General features: G+C 50.4%; 1 protein-coding gene across 1 annotated transcript in view; it reads right to left on the reverse strand.

The window, feature by feature from the left end:
* Nucleotides 1-14,046, reverse strand: part of RNF213 (ring finger protein 213) — a 2,876,335-nt gene that overhangs the window by 1,459,344 nt on the left and 1,402,945 nt on the right. The window contains exon 21 of the mRNA XM_086931045.1: nt 11,694-11,911. Coding sequence (XP_086787171.1) covers nt 11,694-11,911 — 218 coding nt within the window. The remainder of the gene's footprint in view (nt 1-11,693; nt 11,912-14,046) is intronic.

Genomic DNA, 14,046 nt, shown 5'->3' on the forward strand with positions numbered 1-14,046 from the left:
GTAGCAAAGGATACCAAGCTCTTCCAGCCCAGTGCGGGCCACAAGGATGACTTGGGCCCGGTCGCGCCTGATCTTTTTCAGCACTCTAGTCAGAAGTGGTATAGGGGAAAGGCGCACAACAGACAGCAACTCCACTCGCGTCGTAAAGCGTCCCCTAGCAAGTGCCGCCTTGGAACTTCCAACGTGCAGAACTGATGACATTGCGCGTTCTCTTCGGTGGTGAATAGATCTAACCAAGGCTCTCCCCACTATTGAAAGAGACCTTGCACCCCCTCAAAGTGAAAATGCCATTCTTGATCCATTTTGCACATGCAGCTCAGTTTGAAGCTCCAGAAGGTTGATATGGAGCTTTAACTCCGCCAGAGACGAGAGGCCTCTGCTCTGCGCCTCTCCCATGTGGCCACATCATCCCAGGAGGGAAGCATCCATCAGCAATGTATTTTCCGGTTGGGGAAGGGAGAGAGATCTGCTGCTGACCCAATGTCGGTTCGTGAGCCACCACTGCAATTGTCAGGCAGTGCCCTCCGAGCTCTGGACGTGATCGGACAGGTTTCCCTGATGCTGCACCCACTGGAACTTCAGGTCCCACTGCAGAGCCCGCATATGCCACCTGGCATGATCGACCAGCAGGATGCAGGAGGCCATGAGGCCCAGCAGCCTCAGGGACATCCTGACCGAAACCCACGATAGATGCAGAAATATCAGAATCAGAGCCTGAATATCCCGGACTCGCTGATCGGGAGGATAAACCTGGAAAAACGCTGTATCCAGAACCGCTCCGATGAAGAGGAGCTGCTGAGAGGGAATTAGGTGCGACTTCAGCACATTGATGGAGAATCCCAGTGAATGCAAAAGGTCCGCCGTAGTCTGGAGGTGGGAGATGACTGCCTGGGGCGAGCCCGCCTTCAACATCCAGTCGTCGAGATAGGGTGAGGCTGAAACCCCTGATGTGCACAGAAGAGCTGCGACTACCGCCATCACTTTAGTGAACACCCGAGGGGTGCTGGTAAGGCCAAAGGGAAGCACAGTAAACTGAAAGTGTTTCTGGCATACCGTGAACTGCAGGTAATGTCGGTGGGCCAGCAGGACTGGAATGTGGAAATAAGAACCCTCAAGTCCAGCACTACCATACAATCTTGTGGATCGAGGGGAGACCAGACCGGAGCCAAAGTCAACATCTTGAACTTCTCTTTGCGAAGGAAGCGTTTGACATTTCGGACCAACCACAACCTACTTCTGGCATGGTAACTCGCTTAAATGCCCCCTTGGCCAAGAGGGCTACAACTTCCAGCTGAAGAAGCACCAAGTGATACCCCGACATGCGGTGGTACTGAGGTGGCTTGGCTGGAGGGGTAGTCTCGAAGGGGAGGGAGTAGACCCTTCAGACAATCTCTAAAACCTACCTGTCCGATGTGATGGTGCGCCAGAGGGGGAGGCTCTGCAGAAGTAGCTGCTGGCTGAAGCACTTCTGTCAGGAGGTTAGTCCTGACGGCCACAGTCGGAAGTTCGAGGTGTAGGGACTCGGCCGCCCTACGCAACACTACAGCTTAACTAGCACCTCCTCAGTAGCCACGGTAAGAGACAGCATAACAAGGTCTGGTGAGGTATCCAGATCACTGGCATCCCCAAACCCCTCTGCCCAGTCCTGTTGTAACTCGCAGTCAGCTGCAAAAGGGTCCTCAGACCCCCTCCCAGTTCTCCCCTTCCTCCTCAGGCAGATACGCAGGCCGAAAATAAGGAGCAGGGACATGGGGATAGAAATCCCCTAGCATCGTCGAGAACGGCATCGATGGATGCCGGGCTGATGCTGCGTCCACTTCAGAGCTGAAACCGTGGGCCAACGTTGTTCTAAAGAGCAGGCCACGTCGCAAGTGGTGTTGGTGGGGTCGAAGTCGGTGGAGGCGTTATGAGGTCAACCAGCGTCAACCGGGACCCAAGCATGGGTCCAGGGGGGGCCCTGCTGTGCTGAGGCCAGACCCGACAGTGACGCCGGGGCCGGAGCCGCCGACGGTAAAAGGCTAGCAACCCCAGTCCGTTCCTCCGGGGCCCAAAGGTCCACCAGTGGTACCAGACCGCCCAAAGAGGCGAGCCATGGCCGACAGGAAATCCTGTATTTGGGCCTGAGTCAGCGCTGAGCCCGGAAAGGGTGGGTAGGCAGGAGACGACTACGTAGGCTCCGCCGGAGCCACAGGGGCGGCACCACCCGCACCCTCGTCACAACAGAAGTCAGAGAAGGATGACACTCCATCTACTTCTTGTGCTTCACCTTACCTGACCCCAAGTGCAAAGACTTTGATCCCGATGATCGATGGTGATGACTCCGTGCACGGTCCCTTGACCTTCTACGGGTACAGCACCTCAAATGGCGCGGAGCCCGATTGCCGGGCTTCCAGCAACTTTTGGGACCACTCCCTCAAAGTTTTCGGCGCAATAGCCCGGAAATCTGGGCAACACTTGGGGTAGTGGTCGCGCCCGAGGCAGAAAAGACACACAAATGGTGCGGGTCCGTCACGATACGGTGACAATTCTCGCAGGACTTAAAACCGGGCAACCTATATGCACCAGGAGTCGATCGACTTGATGAAAAATAGAGACAAAAAGGCCTCAAAAAGTTAGTCAAAAATTGACTGGGGGTACAGCTCTTCCCTGATCTGCGCTTGCTGGCGCGGAAAAAGAAAGAACTGACGTCAGTGCATGTGGGCGGCAACTAAGTAGCTGCTGCGACATCATCCCGGAGACCTCGATGCAAACGACGGACGCGGAGCCGCACGACACACCGACCGACACGCAGGGGTACCGCTGACGAAAACATTTCAGATCCAGTCTGACGCCTGGGGGTCATTTTAAGGTAAGGAATCTATCACTACGTGTTTCTTTCAGATTATACATTTATGAAAAGTATGCTCAACCTCAAAACATTTCATAACCTGACAAAGGTTGGGTAATTATTTTCCCTAAATATTGTCTCACCAAGTTCCTTTAACATGACTGCACCCAATAAACTAGCATGTTCAAGTAAGAAAGGAAAATGCTACTTACTGTATGCATCTGTTCTTTGCATGTAGAGCTGCCGAGTTGCACACTATGCATAGATTGCCACCTAGTGTTGGGCCCGGATGTTTGCAGTTCGTTTTGTAGAAAAGTTTTTGTAAGTCACAGGATAGGTGACTCCTCCTTTGGATGATATTGCGCATGGTCATCGATGTAGGAGGGTGGATATCTGACTATGGTTACCCCCAACTTTCTGCCTGGTGTTTTGCTGGTTTTTCGACTTAGTTGACCTGGGACCCTGCTATTCAGGGCCCCAGGCCTACTGCTCTCTCTGTAAAATGATTTCCATGTACCTTAGGTACATATCTAATTGGATACTGAGTCACCTTATCAGTCCCTGTACAGTGTACCTTAGGTACCCAGGGAATAGGTGTACCCAGGGCCTACCAGGGGCTGCAGCATGTATTATGCCACCCCTGGCTGGCCATCCAAATCTGACACAACTGGCTGCACGACAGCTGGGGAAAGGTGGTGTAATCACCCTTTGCTTTAGATATAGTATACCTATATCTAACCCTAAAATGGACACATGTATTCCTATCAGTCACTCCTATGGCAGGCCTTATCAATCCTGAAGGCAGAGTGCTTGGAATTATGTGAGATGGTGCTCTGGCATGAGCTGAGCCCGTTTGCAGCTTGCGGAACCAAGTCCTAATAGCTGCTCCATGATAACGCATACCATATGCTCTTAAAGTGCATTATAATCCTCGCAGTTATTTGCTATCTTTGGTATCGCTTTATCAAAACATGTCGAGTAAGGTGTCATACAAATTGGAATACTAACCCCTCGCCAATTCTGGTGAAGGGGTTAGCATTCCACCCTTCTAGAGGGACACGACATGTATGTAACTGTGAACCCCGGTTAAAGTTAACTCGAGCCTCAGCATCACAAAATGGATGCTGCCACCACAGACACAAGTCTGACCTCCTGCTGCTGGGAGACCTTCCAGCGAGGAGAGCTTGGACAAAGGGTTTCCTGTCAGGGGCGGTGCTAGCACCATCCCAGACAGGGTTTTGTGTATCCCAGGTAGGCAGGGCTGAGAGGAAGGTGACTGCAAGTGGCACCCCGGTGCTCACTATGCATCTGCCGGTTTGAACCAGTTCCAGGGGCACACCAGCCCCTGAGCTGGGGAAAGTCCGGACAAGGGAGAGGGGTGTAACCACCCCCCTCCTGGTCCCACCCATGGGCAGGACCTAGTCGCGTGCCAGCCCCTTTCCCTAGTATAAAGATAGGAGCGGGCCCCCTTCCCAAATTAGATCATCTTTGAATCCTGAAACTACTTTCCACGAAAGGAACTCTCGACTTCTTCTTAAGATTTCTCCCTTGTGACTAAGGAGTAGTCACCCTGCATCAGCAGGCACCAACTAAGTATCTTGCGGTTTGCTGCACGTCCATCCTCCGGAACCAGACCGACCAGCACGACGAGACCCGGACTCCCTGCCATCTCTGACCTCTACCTGCCTCTACAGCACAGCTGAGAACCGTGGGTGCGACGAGACCAGAGGTACCGGCTATCATCAGAACCTGCACGACACTGATCCAGCACGACCGCCGAGGGACCCTCGAGTGGGTGCACTGGGGTAAGAGAAGCCCCAACCCCAAGCAGCACGAGCACCGAAGCCCAGCCCCCCAGCATCCACCAGATCTGCGTGGGGCCCTTTTGCTTCTGTGTTGCTTGCCACGTTGTCCGGTCACTTGCCCGTGGGCTAGTGACCCTCCAGACGACGTCCTACGTTTGTTTCACCGCTGGTCTAGCTCCTCTAGACTGGCCCTTGTCTCCTCTTGAAGGGGAACTTCCTCGGACCCTCCTGGTCCACTCCAGACGCCATTTTGTGTCGCCACTTGGGCTTGCCCTAGCCAAGGCTTGTTGCCTCCTTCAACGGATCCAGCATCGCCAGCAGCAGACATCCGACGTGGGACAGCTCGCAGACCTCCAGCCTGGTCGACATCAACGCCCTGGTCCGTGCAGCAGCAGAATCCAGTGTCACTTCTTCACCTGGCTGAGTGACTCGTCCGGTGCCATCCTCCTGGTTCTTCAACAAGGATTCCCGACGTCACTTGAACCCTATGCAGCCGCAGCCCCTGGGCTAGGTAAACCGAGTACCACGGTGCTCCAGCGTAGGACCACTCTCTAAGTGTCTAGATCCACTTTCGTTTTTGACCTACCTAGTCGGGTTCGCCTGATAACACTAACTTTGCATTTGCTAGTATCCATAGACTTTGTCCCGCATTGCGCGTAAGAGTTTCCACTCTGCACACGGCGCTCCTAGGCCTCCTGCTTCTAATCTAAGGGTTCAGTAATGTAGGCTTAGCGATTCTAAAGACCCTGAGAACTGTTACTTACCTACTAGTAATTCGCATTCCACTTCCATAGTATATGGTTTTTCGTGCCCCTCGGGCATTTGTGTAAATTGTGCAACTTGAAGTATTTTCATAAGAGTTTTGTATTGTGCTTACCGCCCTGTCCTCATAAAGAGTCCAGGGTTGTTGTGTTCTAAATAAATATCCTTTTATTTTCATAACAACTTGTGTGGTGTCCTTTCACTTGGTGTTCAAGGGGTATATGTGATGGTATAACAGCTGGCTTAACACGCCCTCTAGAGTTTAGCCTAAAGACTGCTCTTGTCCATGCTACTAGGATAGCTGGTCTATAAGGTTGACTTACAATCAATCATCAATAAGGGTCGTTTGGACTGATACATAGTGATCACTAGAATAGTGAGCACTGCATATCAGGCCAACTTCTCACAATCGGCTCCATCCCCATATTGTTTTTCGCCATTAGGGAAGTGATGGAGCTGTAGGAGAGATAGTGATGTCCATGTTATATGTATCTAATTGAGATAATACTGGAACAGATAAAGGTAGCCGGAGAGGCGGGTGGGCGTGAGCAAATCTGTAGCTCTACATGCCAAGAACAGATGCATACTGGTAAGTAGCATTTTCCGTTCGAGGCATATGAGCTGCAGATGGCACACTATGCATATATTATATAGCAGTTCCCACACCTAGCGGCGACCACCAGTGTCTGTTGCAGTTGTTTGAAATAGAGTTTTCAGTACAGCCTGGCCCACCGTGGCTTGTTTAGTTTGCACATCCACACAATAGTGCTTTGTGAATGTGTGCGGTGTAGTCCATGTGGCTGCTTTGCATATGTCATCTAGGGGAATATTTCCTAAGAATGCCATTGAAGCCCCAATTTTCCTGGTAGAATGGGCTTTTGGTGGGATTGTTAATGTGCGTTTGGCTTTTTGATACTATATTTGTATACATTTAACAATCCACCTAGCGATCCCTGATTTTGAAATGGGATCGCCTTAATGTGGCGGTGAGAAAGACACAAAAAGTTGTTTTGTTTTACGAAAAGTTTGTGTCCTTTCAATGTAGTACAGTAATGCTCTCTGACATCTAAAGTGTGCAGAGCTCTTTCTGCGCCAGTTTGAGGCTGTGAGAAAAATACTGGAAGCGCAACAGATTGATTTAGATGAAAAGGGGAAATGACTTTTGGAAGGAATTTTGGATTAGTACGAAGAACCACTTTGTTGTGATGCATTTGCAGAAAGGGTTCCTGGATGGTAAATGCTTTCATTTCACTAACTCTTCTGAGAGATGTGATGGCTACTAGGAAAGCTACTTTCCAGGTTATAAATTGCAATTCGCATTTATGTAATGGTTTGAAGGGAGGTTGCATTAATCTTGTGAGAACCACATTTAGATTCCACACTGGTGCAGGTGGAGTTCTGGGAAGAATTATTCTTTTGAGTCCTTCCATAAAAGCTTTAATAGCCGGCACTCTAAAAAGAGATAGATGATGTCTATTTTGCAAATATGCAGCAATGGCTGCAAGGTGTAACCTGATAGACGTGTAGGCTAAGTTACACTTTTGATGGTGCAATAAATATCCAATGATGTGTTGAATGGACACATCTAAAGGATTAATTTGGTTGTTTTGGCAGTATATGACAAACTTTTTCCACTTAGCAGCGTAGCATGCTCTAGTGGTGGGACGTCTAGCTTCTTTAGTAACGTTCATAAATTCTGGGGGATGGTTGAGGTAACCAAACTGACCTCAGGAGCCAGATCGCTAGGTTGAGCTGAGCTGGGTCCGGGTGTCTGATCTCTCCATGGTTCTGTGTTAATAGGCATGGAGATAAGTTTAGTTTTTGGTGTGGTACTACAGACATCTGCAACAGTGTGGTGTACCACGGTTGTCTGGCACAAGTTGGAGCGACTAGAATGAGCGTCAGGGAATGTTGTTGCAGTTTGCGTACCACTAACTGAAGTAGTGGGAGAGGAGGAAAAGTGTACGCAAATAGTTCTGACCAGTTCATCCATATCGCATTGCCTTTGGACAATGGGTGTGGGTATCTGGCGGCAAAGTTTGGGCATTTTGCGTTTTCGTGGGTGGCAATGCGGTCTATATGAGGTTGTCCCCACATTTGAAAGAATGGATGAAGAACTTGTGGATGAAGTTCCCATTTGTGGATCTGCTGAGTTTGTCGACTTAGTTGATCTGCCATGGTGTTTTGTACTCCTGGGACGTGTTGGGCTAATAGGAAGATGTTTAGTGGTATAGCCCATCTCCACATCTGCTGTGCTAGCAGAGAGCTGCAGAGAGCGTGTCCCTCCTTGTTTGTTTATGTAATACATAGCTGTCATATTGTCTGTACGGACTAAGACAGCTTTGCCAGACACTTGAGTTTGAAAAGCTTTTAGGGCTAGAAACACAGCTAGTAACACTAGGTGGTTGATGTGCAATAGCTTTTGTTGCAGTGTACACCTGCCTTGCATGGTGTGATACAGAAGGTGGGCTCCCCAGCCGGAGAGCGATGCGTCCGCTGTTAAGAGTATTTGAGGAACTGGCTCTAGAAACAGTCGCCCTTTGGAAAGGTTTTTGCTGTTCCCCCATTGCAGAGAACGATGAGTCCGACCGTCTACCAACACTAGGTCTGTTAGTTGACCTTGAGCCTGGTTCCATTGTCGTGCTAGGCACTCTTGCAGTGGACGCATTTGCAATCTTGCGTGAGGAACTACCAAATATGCAAGATGCCATAATTTCTATGAGCTGCATGAACACTCAAGCTGGTAGTGAGTGTTGCCGCTTGAATTTTGTTAGAGGAGTTTGTACACTTGTTATCCTTGCTGGAGAAGGATACGCTAGTGTTAGTTGGGTGTTTATTGTAGCGCCGAGATACTGTTGTTGCATGTGTGAGGGTTGTAGATGCGAATTGGTGTGTTTTATTGTGAATCCCAAGTTGTGAAGCAGTTGAATGGTAGCGTGGGTGTGTTGTACACACTGGCTGTATGAGCTGGCTTTTATGAGCAAGTCGTCCAGATATGGGAAGACATGTATGTGCTGTCTTCTCAAGTGTGCTGCTACTACTGCTAGGCATTTGGTAAACACCCTTGGCGCTGTTGTGACTCCGAATGGGAGCACTTTGAGCTGGTAGTGCTGCTTGTCTAGCACGAATCTGAGATATTTCCTGTGCGCCGCGTGGATGGGAATATGTAAGTAGGCGTCCTTGAGATCTAAAGTGCAAGGAAGTCGTTTAGCACCAGTAGTGGAAGGACCTGTTGAAGTGTGACCATATGGAAATGGTCCGACTGAATGTAAACGTTTAGAGGTCTAGGATTGGTCTTAGTGATCCGTCCTTTTTTGGTATCAAGAAATACAGTGAGTATACTCGTTTGTTTTTGTGGTGCTCTGGAACTATCTCTATTGTATTTTTCTGCAGGAGGGATATTACCTCTTGTCTGAGTAATGTTAAATGTTCCTGTGACATTGGGCGCTGCCTGGGTGGTATGTTTGGGGGGGTACATTTTTGTTCCAGACAATAACCTGATTGAATAATTTGTAACACCCGCCTGTCTGATGTGATGTTTTCCCAGGCTGGCGGGTATTGTTGGAGTCTTCCCACGACAGGAGTGGAGTGGAGTGGGGCAGGGGAAGAGGAAGGGAGTCATTGGGCAGGGGTAGAAGCAGAGCGGGAATTGTTATTACCTCTGCCCTTGTTGTTGTTACCCCTGTACCCACCCCTTTGGTAGCCCTTGCCATAAGTGGATTGTGTAGGGGCTTTGTATGAGGCTGAGGCTGTGTCTGAGGAGTATCCTCTGGTGTCACTTCTATAGGATGAGCGACAAAATAAACGTCTGGGAGCCTGCGACTGCAGGGCTCCCATAGATTTGGCGGTGTCTGTATCTTTTTTCATTTTTTCAAGAGATACATCCACATTGGGTCCAAATAGGTGTTGCTCATCGAAAGGTTGATTAAGAATGGCCGTTTGTACCTCAGGTTTGAACCCTGATATACGTAGCCAGGCGTGTCTGTGTAGTAAGACGCTGGTTTTGACTGCTCTAGACACAGTATCTGCTGCGTCGAGGGCACAACTGATGGAGGTATCTGTAATGTTGTTACCCTCTTAGGTGAGTTTGTGTACACTATCCTTGTACTTATCAGGGAGGTGTGTCATTATGGACTCTAATTCGTCATAATGTGCTCTATCATAGCTACCTAGCAATGCCTGTGTGTTGGTGATACGCCACATGTTTGCTGCTTGAGACGCAGTTCTCTTTCCTGATGCGTCTAATAACTTGGACTCTTTATCTGGTGTAGCAGCATCACCTGATGTTTGCGAGTTTGCTCTCTTGCGTGCGCTGGAAACTACAAGTGAGTCTAGTGGTACTGGTCCCTTAATGTATGTTGGATCTGAAGGGGCGGCTTTATATTTCTTCTCTATACGAGGATTAATGATTCTAGTTCTGACTGGATCTTTGAAGACTTCAGAAGCGTGTTTAATTACTCCTTTGAGCATTGGTAAGATGGATGCAGACCTTTGTGCGTTATCAAAAGTATCCATCAGGAAGTCTTCGTCTACAGGGTCCGTGTGTATGTCTACCCCGTGATATTGTGCAGCCCTGTGTATCAATTCATTAAACCCTATGGTATCTTCCGGTGGGGAAGGCCTTGAGGGGTAGAAGTCATCCTGAGGGACATTTGGGACATCTGGAGTGGTTTATTCATTCCATGAGTCGGGTGATCCTGCAGGTGTGTCTGGACCCCCCATATCATCAGAACTATCATCCCTATGAGAGGATGCTGGGGAATGCTGTGGTATGGGAGTTTGTGGTGATGGCATAGGTAGAGGAGATGGGGTAGGCGGTCTTAAAGGCGAGGTAGCCATGTCCTTTCTCTTTGCATGCCGAGCTTGGGCTGGTTTGTCCAGTGGTCGCTTTTTCGAGGCCAAAATCAACTGTCCAGTTATTGGGTCTTTAGCCAGAGTCTTTTGAGCAGGGTCTGGATAATATGAGTCTTCTGTTGGAGGCCGATCTGTAGGTGCTGGAGAATATTTCGGCACCGAAGCGGCTTGCTTTTGTTTTTTTACTATGTCCTTTATCGGGGAGGCGGAAGTCTTTCTCGGCTCCGAATGTTTTTTCGGTTCCGGCTGTTTTTTCGGATCCGGTTGTTTCTTAGGATCCAATGCTTTTTTCGGTTCCGATTGTTTTTTGGAATCCGAAGGTTTACTTGGTTCCGACCTGGGTTTCGGTGCCGAAGGAGTTGTGTGTTTCGGTGCCGATGGTTTGGGCGTCGGCATAGCCGGCGTCGATGTCTTTTTTGGTGCCGGTAAGTTGGCGCCGGCACCATGCGAAGGCTGACTCGAGCCCGAGTCACCTGAAGGCTTGATTGGCTTCTTTGCCGGGCCCGAAGGTGGGGCAGTAGAAGCGGAGTCTCGGTGTGCACCCGAGCCCGAGGGCGAGGGTGTGACCTGGGCCTTTTTTGGGGGTGTCGAGGAAGGGTCGGGGTCGACTGTTTTACTTACGACCAGTTGCGCTGGAGTGATGTCCTCGACATCCGAATCTTCTTCCTGTTCGGAACCGCTGTAGACGTCTTGTTGTTCTGGGACGTTGACGCCTTCCTCAAAGATGTCGTCCGGAATGGAAGTTGAAGATCGAGCCATTGTTCTTCTCGCTCTTCGGTCCCGGATAGTCTTTTTGGAGCAGAAAGAGGCACAACAGTCTGAGGCTGAGCAGTCCTTTGCCTCGTGCTCCGGAGAAAGGCAGAGGTTACACACCTCGTGGAGGTCAGTGTGGGGAAACTTCGACCCACATTGAGGACACTTTTTGAAGGGAATCTTTTTTATGAGCTGGAGTCGAGGCATAGCTAGGCCCCAAGGCCGTCGACCGGAATCGAGGTATTCGACTTTGAAGAGTAGCGTCGAGTGGAGAAGCGTTCAAAACTTATTTTCTGAAAGTTGGTGAGGATTGCGCGCCGAAGGAATTCGGTTTCAACACGGAGCGCTGGAAACACATCCGAGCCCGGTGGCAGAAAAAAACAATCTGGGGATGGAGCTGATGACCATGCGCAGTATCATCCAAAGGAGGAGTCACCTATCCTGTGACTTCCAAAGACTTTTCTACAAAACAAACTACAAACATCCGGGCCCAACACTAGGTGGCAATCTATGCATAGTGTGCAATCTGCAGCTCATATGCCTCGAACACTAATTTTCGTTTCCTAGAGGCCTAGCTGAATTTTGTCTTTGTAACTATTTTCTTATTGCAATCTGCCACTGCTTGAATGTTTGGAGAGCAGAGGGTGAAGAAAAGAATGAAACTAAATACACACCAGGACTGCAGAACTTACCAGTTTCTTTGGAAGCTTTTCATCATTCTCTAGGGCTTTCCAGAGTTTACTCAGGCACTGCATGAGCTCCTGCAGACCAGACTCTGGCTTCAGCTCATATAGCAGAGGGGAATAACCCAACACGGCATCGTGGAAGCAGGCCACGCGATCCACATCCATGTCGTTCTCACCAGCAGAAATGGAGGCCAGGTCTACAAATACTTTGAGCTCATTGATGTCTAAAGTTTGTGGAAAAAGAACAATGAGAGCACATTTGGTTTAAGACTTTTGAGTGGGTTAAATATAAGCATTTTATGGCTTAAGATGAACTTGGAAATTCCTTACAGCCCTACTAATAAGGATATCAAAATATAGGCTACATATCTCACTAAGTTGCCACATAAATGAGCTACTCAATTTTCAGAGACTATAACTAGCAGATGTCCCTCAAGGCACTGAGAGCAAACTTGTTGTTCTTTGATATAAACCTCCAGAAAATAACAGGCATGAGTAGTATAGAGTAAAGCATGAAGAAAAAGAAGCAGGAGAGGTAGGGTCATCTGCAGGACAATCGATGTGAAACATGCAGGATAGTAGTTAAGTAACATCAAATCTCCTGCTTCTTAGCAGTCTAATCTTTAAAAAACGGATGGTATTCATCTATCTATCTCTCTTATGTAGAGGTGAGGAATGCAATATGCTATTTATTACGATTGTTACGTGTATGGAGGGGCCATGAAATATGAGATGCAAAGCTGCGTGGGTCATTATGGCTAATAATAGCATTTTAGGTTCTGCTCATTATCATAAATGGTTTATATTATAATATGCAAGACGATTTTTAGTATGTCTCGAAACTCCTGGTATAGGTGTAAGTAATATTTAAAATTATTGGCCTGGTTAACGCGCATGTGAAAAGGTGCTGAACTACGTCTCATAAGTACGGTTTTAAAACAAACCCTTGCAAGTATTCCAAGCAAGACTCCGAGTAAACCTTCCAGTATTTGTTGCTGCTGTTTTTTACTTCACAAAGCAAATGTGTTCCCTATACGTAAGCATACACAACCATATCACCAATGTACGACTTTCACCCATAAGTTAAGAAATATGGATGTGTAGGGCGTGGCCAGGCACCAGCGAAGATGGCCGCCTGAGACCCGAGCTCCGCCGGGACCGAGGCTGCCCCCGTTCAAATCCGCACAAAATCCTGGCCAGGGCGCCCCTGCTTTAGCGCCCTGACTCCCTGCTGGTTAGCACCATCGAGCAGTACAGGAACCGGAGTTCCGCGAACTGGCGCGGCCGAGTCGCGCCGTTTTTCGGACCGAGGCGGACCCGGGGCTGTCGCCTGGAGCCTCGGGCCAGGCGAAGCTGAACTCAAGGCCCCGGCTTGGGGCCTACCCAGAACACGAGGGCCGGAGGAGGGCTGCCGGCCTGTAGAAAGGCCTGAGGACGCGGCGCCCGGGCCGCGCCATCTCTCCAACACCCGTGAGGACTGACAGCTGAGGAGCCTGTGGGCCAATGGCCGGGCGGAGCAACACTTGAGGTGCCGGCTTGGGGCCTACCCACGCCGGGAGGGCTGGAGAGCCACTGGCTTGTGGGAGGGGCCTGTGGGCGCGGCACCCGGCCCGCGCCGTACTGCCAATACCCGGTGAGGCCAAGAACTGCGGCACGGCAGGGAAGGGGGGGGGGGGGGGGGGGGGGGGACACGGAGGCCCCCCGGGGGCATCGAACCACACCCTGCTGGAGCCAGTGTGTGGCCACAGTGTGAGAAAGGCCTGGGGGCACGGAAATAGGTGAGTGCCCGGTGAGCTGTGCGGGGCCCCTACAGGCCCCACCCAGGACAAGGTGCGGGCTCCAGACTCGGAGGCAAGGCAGCTGACAACCCGAGGCGGCGGAGTTGTCGGACCGGCATAGCTGCGTACCATCGGACAGGTCAGACCGGAGAGCCCCGGGGAGACGTGTCCTGCAGTGCTGGGCAAAGGGTGGAGGAGCCCTACTTGAGGATTTGGCACCAGCAGAAGTAAGGAGGACTGGAGGCAGTGGGATGGCCAGTGATAAAGCCGTTCGAGGGTAGGTGCAGTGGCGTGGAGCTGATCCCCTGGCTGCACTATCTCCAAAGGGGTGGCGCACTGGACCTGTGGGCGGCTTGATTGGACCTGCGGGGACCGTGAGAGGACTCCCATGGCCGGGGTCAGCGAGCGGGGGCCGGAGGTGGTGCACCTTCCGGCGCCGGATGATCTGAGGAGTTGAGTTCGGGCTCCCCCAGTTACGGGACGAAAATCACCACACGAACTCAGGGGCGGAGACGTCAGGGCTCCCCAAGGCCGCCCATCGCCCGTACAGCCCTGACGGCTGGACCGCTGGGGAACCACCG

This window comes from Lissotriton vulgaris, chromosome 7 (assembly GCF_964263255.1).
Source record: "Lissotriton vulgaris chromosome 7, aLisVul1.2, whole genome shotgun sequence".
NCBI lineage: Eukaryota > Metazoa > Chordata > Amphibia > Caudata > Salamandridae > Lissotriton > Lissotriton vulgaris.